Source organism: Mesoplodon bidens, assembly GCF_964165515.1.
Source record: "Mesoplodon bidens genome assembly, chromosome: 18".
NCBI classification, from domain to species: domain Eukaryota; kingdom Metazoa; phylum Chordata; class Mammalia; order Artiodactyla; family Ziphiidae; genus Mesoplodon; species Mesoplodon bidens.
Window position 1 is genome coordinate 12,096,543 of NC_138175.1, and position 15,531 is coordinate 12,112,073.

The 15,531-nt window shown below is 39.6% G+C and overlaps 1 protein-coding gene across 7 annotated transcripts in view; it reads right to left on the reverse strand.

Annotated features, from left to right (window-relative positions):
• CNTNAP4 (contactin associated protein family member 4) overlaps positions 1 to 15,531 on the reverse strand; it is a gene marked incomplete at both ends in the record, with an annotated part of 257,669 nt that overhangs the window by 70,208 nt on the left and 171,930 nt on the right. For 6 of the 7 annotated variants that reach the window (XM_081215455.1, XM_081215456.1, XM_081215459.1 and 3 more), the window contains 3 exons: positions 1,282 to 1,388; positions 9,145 to 9,316; positions 15,216 to 15,365. In XM_081215455.1, the coding sequence (XP_081071581.1) occupies positions 1,282 to 1,388; positions 9,145 to 9,316; positions 15,216 to 15,365 (429 nt within the window). The remainder of the gene's footprint in view (positions 1 to 1,281; positions 1,389 to 9,144; positions 9,317 to 15,215; positions 15,366 to 15,531) is intronic. The other variant, XM_081215458.1, reaches the window with a different exon arrangement.

Sequence of the window (15,531 nt, forward strand, 5' to 3'; positions counted from 1 at the left end):
CATTGATAACAGTTGAAAATAAACAAATAGTCAATTAAAACACATTCTAGTAGCTTTCTGTTTTGAGTTAGTTACTATAATTGGGATGATACCGGATATGAAGAATTAAAATACACTGTCCTTTTGCTGCTGGTGACCTGGGACAAGTAACTTGGCCCTGGCTTGAGTGACAGCAGGCGTTCTTCCTGTTCTTATGAGGCACTCCAACCCACACAAGTTGATGCCCCAGGAAAGACTGGCTGCAGTGGTGAAGGCATGAGGGTGAGGCCAGAAGATCCCGCCGCCCCTGCTCACGCCCTCTCCAGCCCTGAGTCAGGACTTCTGAGGGTCCCTTGTGGAGCCTCCAGGGGTGGGAGCCCAGGATTCCAATCTCAACTCCAGCAGGAGTACAAAGCAGTGCACAGTGAAGAGACGAGAGTGGTGAGGCGGAGGACTGCACCTAGCGCCCTGGCCTGAAGTCATGGCTACGGGCCAATAGTACTAAGAGTTAAGCTGCTCAGCAATGTCAGCAACAATATGAAAAAATGGGAAGGAAAAAAATGGGCCTTTGGGTCTCCCCATCCCACGTCCTGAACAAGTAGACAAGAAAATGACATGAGTCTTAGGACACATGCAAAACTTTTCACCAGGAAAAAAATGAACGGCTTCTAACACAGGAAAAGAGTATTTGGTTGTGGTCCCAGCCTCTGGAGCATAATTGCAAGCGCTCACATTCTCACTGTGCCTCAACTATTTCAGGAGCTTCTGGGCATGGTGATTAATCTCTCCCTGTAACCTAGTAAACTAGGGATAATAACAATGTCTACACCCACCTACCAAGGTGGTCATCAGAATTAAATAAGCTGGGACATGTAAAATACTAGAGCAGTACCTGGCATTTAGAAAATACTCAATAAAATTAACTATTATGATTAATTCCATTTCTACCATCCTTATTCTCATCATCCTTATTAATGGAGTTGCAAGAGAACTGAAGGATCACCTATTCTGTCTGCACTGTATTTTATGCTTATCCTTAGCTATCTTTGTTTTCTACACGTGTTTTCCCCTTGCCGGCTCTCTTACTCTTTTCTGTCTTGCTTTATTTTGTGTGCTTCTGTAAACTACCTTGACTACTTTATGAAAAGAAGTGTGGACTAAAAATAAACTAGAAATCAACTGAATGCTAATAAGATCCAGGGTTGTACACACATGGACATATATACACACAACAACAACAAAAAAGGGTAATAAATAAGGGAATCAGGACAGAGGCAAGAACCACAGGTATGTGTGGCTTACAGTTGTGGCAAGTTGCTCCCCTGTATCCAGTGTTTGTACAGTTGCAGTGAAAGGTGTCCCAGGACTGGGAACATTGACCACCGTGTTCGCAATAGTTGGGCAAACACCTAAAAGAAGGTGCAGGTACAATTACTACTATTCATTTTGAGAAATCACAAAATACTGACAATTTATACATGATCATGTGAAAGAAGAATGTCAACAGTAACCTAAAGAGTAAATACAGCGTGACTAATGGTCATTTCATTTGTCGTTATGTCGTTATGGTACCTTAATCACAAAACTAAACCTTAGATCAATAAATTCATCAGGCTTCAACCAATTCTCAGGTAGCTGGGACTGCTTAATTTTCAACATGTCGTACTATATCATAGCCCTTTCTTTTCCCTAGTGACATAACACTAATTCAATATGTTGCCAGAAACATCAATAGTTTACATAAAATAACAACATTTAATCATACTGATTTACTATACTGAATATTTAAAGGAAGAGGGAATAAAGAAGAGAGAAGGAAAGAAGGAAGTGGGAGGGAGGGACATCTCTATTCACTTGGTGTATACATCCCGGAATGTTGAAGATGTACAGTATAGATGCACAAACTCCAAGCAGTGGGTCAGGGTGCATTAGGATGCTGAATCAAAATCACAGGGGCTCCTAGGATATTTTAAATTTTTAAGAGAAATACAGGCATACTCAACATCTGTCAAGCACTGCACAACTTATTAGCTTGAGGTAGTTAAATTTCAACATTAAATAGTAATACATTCCACTTAATCATGTCCTATCTTGGAGAAGCTGGAGTCTTAGTAGTTGTTAAAAAGTAACACCATGTGAAATCAAGTTGAACAAAAGTAAGGGTAGCAGTGTCTGATCTGATCCCAAGCTTTGAAAGGTTGTACACTACATTAAAAATAAACTTAAAATATTTTTCAAATTTTATATATATAATTTTAAAAAATATATAAAAGTAATATATGTATAAATTACTTTTTCAAAGGTTTCTAAATTGTTAGGACAGGGCTTCCCTGGTGGCACAGTGGTTGAGAATCCACCTGCCAAGGCAGGGGACACGGGTTCGAGTCCTGGTCCAGGAAGATCCTACATACTGCAGAGCAACTAAGCCCGTGCGCCACAACTACTGAGCCTGCGCTCTAGAGCCCGCAAGCCACAACTACTGAAGCCCACACACAGAGAGCCTGTGCTCTGGAACAAGAGAAGCCACCACAATGAGAAGCCCGCGCACCGCAACTAGAAAAAGCCCACGCGCAGCAACGAAGATCCAAAAATAAATAAATTAACTAATTAATTAAAATAAATAAATTGTTAGGACATAAACACTTGTAAAGTTGCCTGGAACTAAGCCACCGTTTAAATGAAAACGTTAGTTATATCTTTTGGCTTAGGACACTGTGAAAAAATTACTGAAATACATTAAGGTACCCTGGACAAAAAAGTTGAAGAGCTTCTGGTATCAACTCAAATAGCCCTGATCAAATAACTGATGCTTTTTAGAATTTAAATTGAAAGTTATATTGAGACCAATGCTCTCATTCACCCCAGAATAAAAAAATAAATAAATTACAAAACCCGTCAAGAATATATTCTTGATGAAGTTTCTGCCACCTCCTTTTTTAAAACTAAGACTGGGAACTTCATGTTTTGCTTTTAGGATTTTCCCAATTTTAACTGAAAATAATGTTACTGTTTTTCCTGATTATAAAAAATAGATATCCACTGTACAGAAATCAAACAATATAGGAAACAATAGAGAAGAAATATAATTTATAATTTCAATATATAAAATTACCACTATAAACATATATGTGTGTGTATAATGTATTATGTTCATAAGTGTAATCATAAAGTACACGCTACTTTACAACCTTTTCAAGGATTCAAAAATAAATAATGGGCAACTTTCCATGCCAATTAAGTTTATATGTATTTTAGCATTTTTATAGATTCACAGGAATCTATTCAAAGAACATTTAAAGAGGTATTTAATTTTTTAAGCATTTCAAATCAATAACAATCTAGAAGAAAGAGGGAATTTTTAAAATAAAATTAAAACAAAAACAATTCTAATTGGTAATCAGAAAAGAAAAGGACAGAGAAGGCTATTCTCTAACAGACCTTGAACAATGTTTTAAAAGGGGGCAGATATAAGTGACTACACCTAAAATTCTGAAGAATGAATCTATTGTGATACATGTACTATTTCTATTTGATCTACTGCGAAAGATACTGTGTCCATTTTCCTAGATTCCTGTTAGACTTGACTTTTCATATTTTTTAATTACAATGTAAAAGACTGGACTGTGGATTTTATTTAAATTCATCATATAGTAGTTCTGTTTGACTACTAGTAACCTATGGCAAATTACATTGTATAGTGAAGTACTGAGTCTCACTAAAGGTTTTAAACAATTATCTTTTATACTTTGCTCCCTGAGAGTCATTCTGATACAAAGTAGAACATAAACAAATGAATATATCAACATGCCCCAAACTGAAGTGACGTGTATTATCTATCTATCTATCTATCTATTTATTTATTTATTTATGGCTGTGTTGGGTCTTCGTTGCTGTGCGCGGGCTTTCTCTAGTTGCGGTGAGTGGGGGCTACTCTTCGTTGCAGTGCGCGGGCTTCTCTTGTTACGGAGCACGGGCTCTAGGCACACAGGCTTCCGTAGTTGTGGCACGTGGGATGAGTAGTTGTGGCCTATGGGCTCTAGAGCGCAGGCTCAGTAGTGGTGGTGCACGGGCTTAGTTGCTCCATGGCATGTGGGATCTTCCTGGACCAGGGCTCGAACTCGTGTCCCCTGCATTGGCAGGTGGATTCTTAACCACTGAGCCACCAGGGAAGCCCTGACGTGTATGATTTTGGTTTATCCTGATTTCTAGCCCATTCCAATTTAAATTCCAAAAGACTTTCACACAATGTACAACTTGGCTAGAATTAAAGATACTGAAGTAAAAATTTATACAACATTATCACATTTAGGAAACATAACCAAAATTAGATATGTATGGGTCCTGGGAAAATGGTGACCACCTGAATTCAAATCTCATATCCTTCCTCAAAATATGAAATCAACAAGAACCGGCCCTTTACCCCACAAATAACTTCCTCCCCATGAAATAAACAAGCCACCCCTTCAGTATCATGGGAGACAGAACACCACCATGATCTTCAATCAACCGTCAGCAGAGGAATAAACACAACGTGTGAACATAAGGAAGAAGGAACAAGGGGAGGTTTAAAGGGCTCCTCAGAGGAGAGGAGAGGGAGGGTGGGGGACTGGAGGGAAGATGGTGCCATGGGGGCCCAAGACCAAGGACTGGGTGGTGGGAGTGGACTGGGAGAACGCAATGATGGAGGTCCAAAGGCTGCAGGTTGGGGAAGTCAGGAGGCAGGAGCTGGGCCTCCCGAGGTCGCCATGGTGAACAGTGTCACAGAGTGGCCTCTTAATTCTTGTGAGAAGTCTCTGTAGCCTGGTGTCATGGAGACCAGGGACACACCACACCCTCTGCCTTACTGCACTCATGAAGGGTAGGTGATGTCAGAGCTGAGATGGAACTTCCCCAATCAGTTGATATTCTTTTTATTTATTTATTTATTTTTGGCTGCCTTGGGTCTTCACTGATGCACACGGGCTTTCTCTAGTTGCATGAGCAGGGGCTACTCTTCACTAAGGTGCGTGGGCTTCTCACTGCGGTGGCTTCTCTTGTTGCGGAGCATGGGTTTTCTAGGTGCATGGGCTTCAGTAGTTGTGGCATGCGGGCTCAGTAGTTGTGGCTCGTGGGCTCTAGAGTGCAGGCTCAGTAGTTGTGGAGCACAGGCTTAGTTGCTCCGAGGCATGTGGGGGATCTTCCTGGACCAGGGCTCGAACCCATGTCCCCTGCATTGGCAGGCAGATTCTTAACCACTGTGCCACCAGGGAAGCCCCAGTTGATATTCTTACAAAGTTGATATCAAAATATTTCCTTAATACTATTGCTTAATAAGTGGTTTAGGTCCAAGCAACTTAGTAAATGTTTATGCCCTTAACAACTGTCACCCCTACCCCACTCCCACTTGGGTTTCTGCCCCAAGACATTGGGACATGGAGGACAGCTCCATTTGCAGCTCTGTCCTCACCTCCATCGAGGGACTGGTGGCCATCAGCCTCAGTCAGCACCCACCCAGATCTCCTTGCAGGTCCACAGAGGACAAGGGGAGGGCTTCTAGATGAGTGTGTGTGTGTGTGTGTGTGTGTGTGTGAGAGAGAGAGAGAGAGACTGTGAGTAAGAAAGGTGTGAGTGTGTAAAGAGTATAGGAATGATCTTATGAGTGTGCAGGTGCGTGTGTAAAGATGCTATGGGTCTGTGAGAGTATTGTGTGAGTGTGCTTGTGTATGGATGAATGAGTGAGGAGGTGTGTGTGTGTGTCTGTGTGTAGACTGTGTGTGAAAAGTGGCTTTGAGATATGTGAGTGAGTGTATGTGTGGATAGATGTGTGTGGGAGATTTGTACAATGACATTAGTTTACACATAAAGAATGTGTGTAAATGACTGTGTGGGTGTGAGTGTGAGCACGTATGTAAATTTATGTACACCTTTATGTGTAGGTTTGATCCAACTTAAAGTTAGTTACAGTAAAAAGAGAACTACATTGTTTAAGATTCTGTCAGATGTTGTTTTTTGGCTGTGCCTCATGGCTTGCAGGATCTTAGTTCCCCAGACAAGGATTGAACCTGGCCCTTCGGCAGCGAAAGCGCGCAGTCCTAACCACTGGACCGCCAGGGAATTCCCTCTGTCAGATTTTTTAATATATATATATATATATATATTTTTTTTTTTTTTTTGCGGTACGCGGGCCTCTCACTGCTGTGGCCTCTCCCGCTGCGGAGCACAGGCTCCGGACGCGCAGGCTCAGCGGCCATGGCTCACGGGCCCAGCCGCTCCGCGGCATGTGGGATCTTCCCGGACCGGGGCACGAACCCGTGTCCCCTGCATCGGCAGGCGGACTCTCAACCACTGCACCACCAGGGAAGCCCTTTTAATATATTTTTAATGTTCCTGTTTGTTTCAATTGCAATTTATTAAGCTATAAAATTCTGTGTTTAACCTACATAGATTAAGCATGAACCGCAATACATGTTGACGTGCACCCAGGGAAGCGGTACAACATGGCAGGTAGCACACAGGGGGACTTCCTGGAACCAGGGGGCTTAGATCCAACGCTGGGCTCTGCCTTTAGCCATGTCCTCTTAGCCAACTTACTTAACCGTTCTGTGCATCTATTTCCATGTTTACAAGAAACAAACACTCTAAGAACAGGTTCTAAGGGTTTTTGTGAAGATTAATTTAAATACATATTAATTTATTTATTTAAAATAAATTTTAGAACAGAGTCATTGCACAAGTCTCTCACACAATGCATAAACTCACTCACATATCCAAAATCGCCCTACATACTCGTACAAGTCCTGACACACACAATCCCACAAGTCCTCAAGCATTAACCCATGCGTGTGTACACTCACACATGCACATGCTCACACACAGCCACACCATCCCTACACACACGCTTGTAAGGTCATTCAGACACACTCCCAGGCCCCTCACTCATTCACATCACCCTACACAAGTCACTCACACACACACACAAACCTAAATACTAATTCATGTTAAGTTAGAATACAACCTAGTAAACATTTTTTAAAGTCTCTATTTAATAATGCTTTGGAAGTTATGTCAACAGGTATAGCATATAAGACCAAGATAGATGGATACATATTTTCTTCTGAATATAAGAGAATAGAATGAATTTAGAGATACTTTTGGAAGTTTAAAAGGTATACAAATATAGAAGGTATGTTGGTTTTTGCTGTTATTTTTGAGATTTCTAGGGTTACCATTAGCCTAAAATTTTCTTTAAAAAATGTATAGTCAAGATCTATCCATAATTTGCTACTTCTGAAAAGCGTTTTTAAGGTGTGGTACCGAAACCATAATTCTCCTATTGTGCTGTATCATGCTCTGTTTTACAAGCGTGCACCTCCAGAAAGCAGGCAAGACGGATTCCTTGTGTAAAATGGCAGCTTCGGAGAAACCCATGTTGGAGAGGTGTGGGTCTACTTGTACCAAAAGAATGTTCTGAGATCTGAGATGGTCAAAATGACCATCACTCATAGTGTGGATGACCGAACCTCCCCACCCATTGAGGGTGAGGGCTCCCTGCTTCTGTGAGTGAGACCCACCTCAAGAGAGCTGGCCCAGGGAGCCTTGCTACAGGGCTTCCCCAAAATCAGGATTAACGATCCTGAGCTGGCGTGGCTGTAATTACGGAGAAGGTCACTGTCATTTATTCCCCAAATCAAGCCGATTGAGGTTTATCGTCTCAATTCTCCCTTTACATACCATCTTTCATTATAGAAAGTATTATTTTATCTACAAATTGAGTTAAATAAACACATATCCATAGAGAGGAAATGATGTCCTTCTAATCCATTGCTAAATAAGATTATAATTATTTTTTTCTACACATAGAATAATATCTACTAGTGTTCAAAACAGGATCAACAGACATTGATAAATGGTCTTCAGATATAATAGATGTGTGTTTATGTTGATAAAATGTTTCATACAAATAAAAAGTTATTTTTAAAACTCAGAATTTGGGACTTCCCTGGTGGCGCAGTGGTTAAGAATCTGCCTGCCAATGCAGGGGACACGGGTTCGAGCCCTGGTCTGGGAAGATCCCACATGCCACAGAGCAACTAAGCCCGCGAGCCACATCTACTGAGCCTGCATGCTGCAACTACTGAAGCCTGTGCACCTAGAGCCCATGCTCCACAACAAAAGAAGCTACTGCAATGAGAAGCCCACACACCGCAACGAAGAGTAGCCCCTGCTCACCGCAATTAGAGAAAGCCCGTGCGCAGCAACGAAGACCCCACGCAGCCAAAAATGAAAAAAAAAAGTTAAAAAAACTCAGAATTTATCTGTTTGCTCAAAATATATATTGAACACTACTACACGGCTGGGGTTAAGTTTGTCACATTGCTTAATTTTTTAAAAATCTGGAATGGCTATGACATTTCATTGAACTCAATAATTAAAAATAACTGCCTTGATGACTGGCAAGATTATTTGGCTATAGTTGCCCAAGCCTAAAAATACTTTAAAATTATTAACTATCAATTATTATATTAAAAGTTACTTGTCCTCTGCAATGAACGCCCAAAGCTTGCACTAGCATGCTCTGTACTGGGGTTCCTATTGAAACTACTGGATCATCCTCACACCTTTATCAACACTACGGCTCCAAACTCTTTCACAGGGAGTTTCCTCTTCATTTTCCCTGCAGAGAAGATAGTAATGGGTTCTTAAAGGTACACATCAGGACCACAGGAACCAGTTAAAATTCCTATGCCTCTGAAATATTATTCAGCTGTCACGGAAGCAAAAGCCAGTTTGATAACTGACCACATAGGTCTCTGATTTACTGGTACCTGATGGTCTAGATTACTGTTAGGGTATCCTAAGCTATTGCGTTTAATGATATATTTTTGATACATTTATACCCCTCTAAAATTATAGCAGCATCAACATCACCTTTTGTGAATTGGTAGCTATTTGTACATATAAATAACATGGTCATGTGTCTTCTAGCTAAATTTTATCACTGGAAATATGAAGTATAAAACTAAAAGAATATTTTCTTATTTCTAATGTGAATATTATCTCTTTCCCATGGAACAGATGATGGTAAGAAAAAGGAGAGAAAAATGTTTGTTTTACACACAGATTTCAATCTGCTGCCAAAAGTTTGAAAATGGACAGGTCAAAATAAAGAAGTGAGATTGCCTTTACCTGTCTGTGATTCCACATGAGTCTATCTGAAGGTCGCTGAAGTTCCCAAGGGACTCCTGCTGAACTGAAATCAGATCTACCATCTTGTGACTGATAGAAATGAGTCTCATACATCCCTGAAACCCACCAAGTGGACTTTTACATTTGGATCCAAAGCTGTTGTCAGGACAACCTGATAAAAACAAAACAATACAAAGTTGATCAGGATACATCATAATGAAGCAGGACTCAGTATCTTCACTAAAAAAATTTTTTAAATAGGCATTTGATTATTAAATTGAAATGGAGGGGAAAGCCTATTGCAGTCATCATTCATTTGATCTAAATTACAAATAGCAATTCATACAAACGTACTTCTCTTTATTACCATAGGATTCATAAGAAATTACTACTGTTATAATAATTATGTGCAAGGATACTAACTTGATCCCAACTTTAGAAATATACAGATCAGCTCCAGTGTCCTGAACATGTCAGCCAGCAGTATTAAATTATATATAACTCAAACACAGGAACTTAGTCTTCTGGGAGGCAAAAAGAAGAGCATAAAGGAAGAAAACATGCACTGTAGATAAGAAAAGATAAATCAATAATGCGGAGATACCTTTGTGTTTAAGGCTACTCGGAAAAGGAGTTACGACACTTGGAATAAAATTACAACTATTTATGTAATTAAATACTTTTCATATGCATATAAGAGCCACATATACATGCATTTTAATAAATCATAATGGCTTAATGTCAAAAACATTTCATTGTTTGACTTTATTTATTCTCTGCCTCGTAAAGGAGTGTTCCATTTATATTGATTTTTTCCCCAACATTTATCTAAGACCTGTTTCTAATTATTTAAATAATAAAGAACTATAATATTAACCATTTTTGTCTGGGGTTTAATGATGTTCTCAGTGTTTCTCTATCCAAGTGAAATAAACAATTTTATGGAGTATGTATTTTTCATTAATCTTTCTTTGCCATTATGGTTGTCAACCACTAATACAATTTCAAAGAATAAGAAATGAATCCGCAATTTCCTAACTCCTGTACAATCCATGCTAGTTTTCTACCTGGGAATTTCCACTATAATTAAATATTTTGACTGAGGATGTTTCTCCTTAATGCTTTGTTTTCCTAACAAAATACTTTTACCCAGCAAGGAAAGGCCGGGATTCATACTTAAAACTGTTATCAGGCACATTGAAATATTATATTTTAAGCAATGGAGACTGAACTTTTAAATTTAATATATCAAGAAAAGGGGATGAAAGTTTTTTGAGTATCAGTTAATTGTACATGGTTCTACACACACTTTCAGTGCTTAAAATTCTTCTGTGGTATAGGATACAGTTACCATAACCTGGAAAAGTATTTTCTAGATGACTTATTAACCAATTAAGAATGTTAAAATAAAAACCGAGAGGATAACAGTTCAATAATATTTGGGGGCAACTACAATATGCCAGGAATATAAACAGCACTGCTAATCTCCTTTTCTCCAGGTGGTGTTTCCTGACACATTTCAAACTATTTCAGAATAAAATAAATTGTGCAGTATGCCTCTATAGGGAACAAAACTAAGCAAACTCACAGTCACAAGGAGAGGTCATGGAACTTTACAGAGAGCACAGCAGTCATATTATGAGGCCCTTCACATTCCTGGCTACAATGTTTAATAAGCAAGAGATTCTAAAGAACAAAGTAGGGTTCAATCCAGGTTAGTCTCGTTAGCCTATGATAACAGACATCCACAGGTTAATATAATGCAACAGCAGAGAGAAATGCAGCACTGAACTGGTTTGAGATGAAAGTTCTAAAATATGAAGATTTCTAGGGAACACTTTATGCTGAATTAATGGACAGATCCATTCCTAGAGGCAGGCAGCATGCTAAGCACCTCTGAGACGGCAGATAAATGATCACTGCATGTACCAGAAGTAAGATGTCGGGTTTGACTTCAGGGTGGCGTAGCCAGTTCACTGGATGGATAATGTCTGATTTATACAAGTGGGAGTGTGAGGATTCTGCACACAGTCTAGTATCTCTAGCTTGTGCTACACGGTGTGTTATTCAGTTGCACCAAGATTGCACAGGGGAATACAGAGAAGTTAGACTTCCCTCCATCCTCAATCTGGAGAACCCAGATTTAAATTTTATAGTTTATAACTAATAAAAGCTGACCTCAGTAATTTTTTGAAAGGCATACATTTGAGGAGGGAGAAAACGTAAACGATGATGGGCAGAGAGTGGCGTGTGGCAGTATATGCAGAACGCTGTGAGTTCCGGGCAGCCCACTCTCTCAACAGTCACACTCAAGACTGACACAGAAAACAAATACAACCCAGGCTGGTGGGACAGACTGCCCCTTTGCATGGGGGCACTGTAGCCAGCTTATAGGTTAGACTGATTGCTGATAAGATAACTGGAAACCCGGCAGTTGAATTTAGAGAGGACCACAGGGGAATGGATGGGAAGTGTCTCAGAACGTAGGATGTTTATTTACTTGAAGACAAACTGGCTGAAAAATTAACTACCTAAAAAAAGCCCTCCATCTAGATAAAACAGATCCTAGGAATAAAGGGGACTCTCATCCACACAGCAGAGAAGGTTTTCTAGGATGACCAACCGCCAAGTTTGCTCTGGGGGTGGGAAGCAGGGAGGCTGTTTCCAGGACTCCAGGCTTTCAGCGCTAAAACGGGAGAGTTGGTGGTGCAGCAAAAATAGAAATGAGACTTCTCTTAAATAAAAGAAGAGAAGGAAAATAAGGAAACAATGAACAGGCTGGGAAACAACATCAACAGGCCTGAAAGAGTTAAGCAGTCTTGGTTATTCTTTAGCTGTTACTACTAAGCAACACTTGCAGCTGGACTTCTTCACAAAGCTGAGTACTCTCTGACTCCGTATGAATTACACTCTGCACCTGGCTTTCTTCTCCCCTTACACTCCCTTGTAGCATTCTTTGTTTCAGAAAGAAGGTCACCGGCCAATAACTTCAGAAAAGACCAACCCCAGTCACCAAGTTGCCTGATGCCAGCTGTGGCTGTTTTGAAATTTTGCAAAAGGAAAAAAAAAAAAAGCAAGACCTTCATTAAGATATAAAACCTCTCCTTATTCCCGGGGGTGGGGGCGGGGTGGGGGGCACCTGCTGTGTCCTCTCTTTGCCTGGCAAAGAATAAAGCTACTTTTTCTTGTTCCTCCAAAACTCTGCTTCCGTATTTCTTTTCGGCATTGGTGCACGGAGAGCCAAGATTTTGGCATCATTGGTCACCCCACTGCCAGTACCACTCAGACAATGAGCCCCTGAGCCAGTCCTGCCCTTCAGGGGACCCTATTCTAACCCTCCTCCAGCCATGATTCTGCCCATGGCACCGGGGGGTCTCACAGGGGAAGGTGATGTGCCCACTTGGAAACTGCTCCCCTCTAGCCCATCCCAGAATTCCCACCCCAGAAGCCCTACTTGGGCTTCCAGAAGGATGGACCTCCTCTACCAGGTCCTGGAGGCGCAAGGCTGGGAGGAGGAGGGAGAAATGTGGCAGCAGGAGGCCTCCTGCTTTCCTCTGGACCCTTGCTCACAGCCCTGGAAATGTCAGGGTGCCCTGGGGCTTGCAGGGTATATACTTAGTGATTAATAGAATCTCATGACAAGATCAAACATACTCTGGTACTTAAGGTTACCAATTGGAGAAGATGATTGAATAAACTAAGTAAACTTAGTTTACTTAGTAAACTAACTTTACTTACTTGCCTAAGTAAACTTAAGATTGGTTATTTAAATAAAAGCCCTGAAGTTGGAATTTTATTATGGAAGCTTTCACAGTATATTGTTTAGGGACTCAGGAATACCTTCATAGATGTCAAATCATAAAGAACATGACAGGAGGCATAAAACCCCAATTCAAGATGATGGTTACCTGGGGAGATGAAGAGGTATGATCATGGAGTGACAAATGGATGTTGGTAATGTTATCTTTCTTAAGCTGGAAAATGCATGTGTAGATGTGTATTTTAAAAATAATAATTAGTATTCTTTAAATTGTATATATGATGTAAGATGTGAACAATACGAACTAACTGGGTGTGGGCTATTTGGCAACTCCCAGTGTATCTTTGCAATCCTCTGGTAAATCTAAAACTATTCAAAAATTATTAAGTTCATTTAATTAAAATGGTGTATATCATATGTATCGTAATAAAAACAAGCAAAATTACAGAGTGCACATGTGATATATCTCATTATAAAATATTATAGTATGAATAAAAATCAATCAAAATTTTGTACAAAAAATAGGTAGGCATCATTAAATCTGAACATGAAGGGTGTAAAATAATTTAAGAATGATGAGTCTATTTTCATTACTTACACTTTTATGCAGTCTGTTATTTTTATCATCTCTTTTTTGCATCATTTAACAAAATGTTTGGGTTTTTTCTTACCTCTTTTGGTGCTTCTAAATCTTTTCCTTTGAAGTGAAAGCTCTTAATTAAGTTGTTCTACACAGATCTTCCTTGACTTACAATGTGGTTACATCTTGATAAACCCATTGTAAGTTGAAAATACCCTAAGTCAAAAATGTATTTAATATATCCAACCTGCCAAACATCATAGCTTAGCCCAGCCTACCTTAAACATGCTCAGGACACTTACATTAGCCAACAGTTGGGCAAAATCACCTAACACAAACCCTACTTTATAATAAAGTGTTGAATACTCACATAATTTACTGAATATTGTACTGAAAGTGAAAACAGATTGGTTGTGTGGGAACAGAATGGTTTAAGTGTATCTGTTGTTTACCCTTGGGATTGCGTGGGTGACTGGGAGCTGTGGCTCGCTGCCACTGCCCAGCATCCTGAGAGAGTATTATTCCACATGTCACTAGCCTGGGAAAAGGTCAAAATTCAAAGTATGGTTTCTATTGAATGTGTATTTCTTCGCACCATCATAAAGTTGAAAAATCCTAAGTCAGGGACTGTTTGTATATCTTACCCTGTATTAAAGGAACATGTTCCTATGGACTGCTATAAAATAAATCATATATTCCATTAGGTTTTATAAACCACTTGGTTTATAAATGAACACATCACCCTAAAGGAAGCAATTATATCTTTTAAGACTGTTGGCATTATGCTGCCTTTCACAGTAACGGATTATGTAGGGTTTTTTCGGTTTGTTTGTTCACTCTTAATATAAGATGAATGATTCACGGTCTGTATACTTACTGTCAATTCTTAGAAAGGAATTTGTATTTTATTGATGAATGATGAAGACTGGGCTTTCAACCAAATTCAAAAGTGATTCTAGACAGAAGTCATGATTACATTTCAAAATAACAAGAAGAAACACCTCAAGTCATGATTAAAAATGTCTTACTACTAACAGTTTTACAACTTTGTCTTTCTAATTAATGTCAAGTATTGTCTTATTTTAATTTTCCAGTGCTAAAGATTCATTTCCACTTCCAAGGTTTGCTTTTTGAAGATTTTAGTTCAATCAAACATCCACTGGACAAGTAAACACTACATTTGTTTTTGTTCCTTAAGAGAGATGGCCTGGTGCTGAAGGCTAATGCCTTCATTTTATCAACTATATCAGTGCATTATTACTTAGCAGTGAGAAGAGGCTTCTGGGGCTAATTAAGTCAGATTATTTGTCCACTGGCATAACATTGACCTGCACTGAGCAGCAGAAAAGCAATAAGGATGCTCTAGAAAAGCTAAGAGGCATGATCAGGAAAACAGTGCAATGAAATGAGCCCATAAAATCTGAAAAAGACATACATGTAAAGCCATTCAACATTAGGAAAATATAACAAAATTTGAAAGTAAGAACTGAAGAGCATGGTCTACTTGCAAGCAATCTCATTATAGAAATTATAAACATAAGTCAGTCCACCTCAAAGAAATGTATTTTAGGTCATAATTAATCATCATGATCTACTCAACATTTCCATGTTCAAAGAAAGTGAGAAATTATTCCATAATATTGACACTGGTTAAAACACGATGACATTAAGACACGGGAAGTAACTGCGAACATGGTTCAATTGCCCATATGGAGCAACTGTTTCTCTTACCTCCAAAATAATAGGTGCCCCCTGAATAAATCTGCTCAGGCCCCAGGGAAGGAGATGCAGAAGCCACTTGGCCATCCACAACCACGCTCAGGTAACTCCTTTTGGCAGACAAAGAGATGGAATGCCACTGCCCATCATTTAATCCAACACCTGGGGGAGGTAAAATCAGTTAAAAGAGATACCTCTTAACAGTGAACACTGTAAGCAGTTGGTTAGAAATAGCAATGTACACATTACTCAAACAAGGGCAGCACTCATAACTATTAATAAAAGAAGAAGGGAGAGAGAAAGGGAGGTCAGTGGGCAATCAGCACCC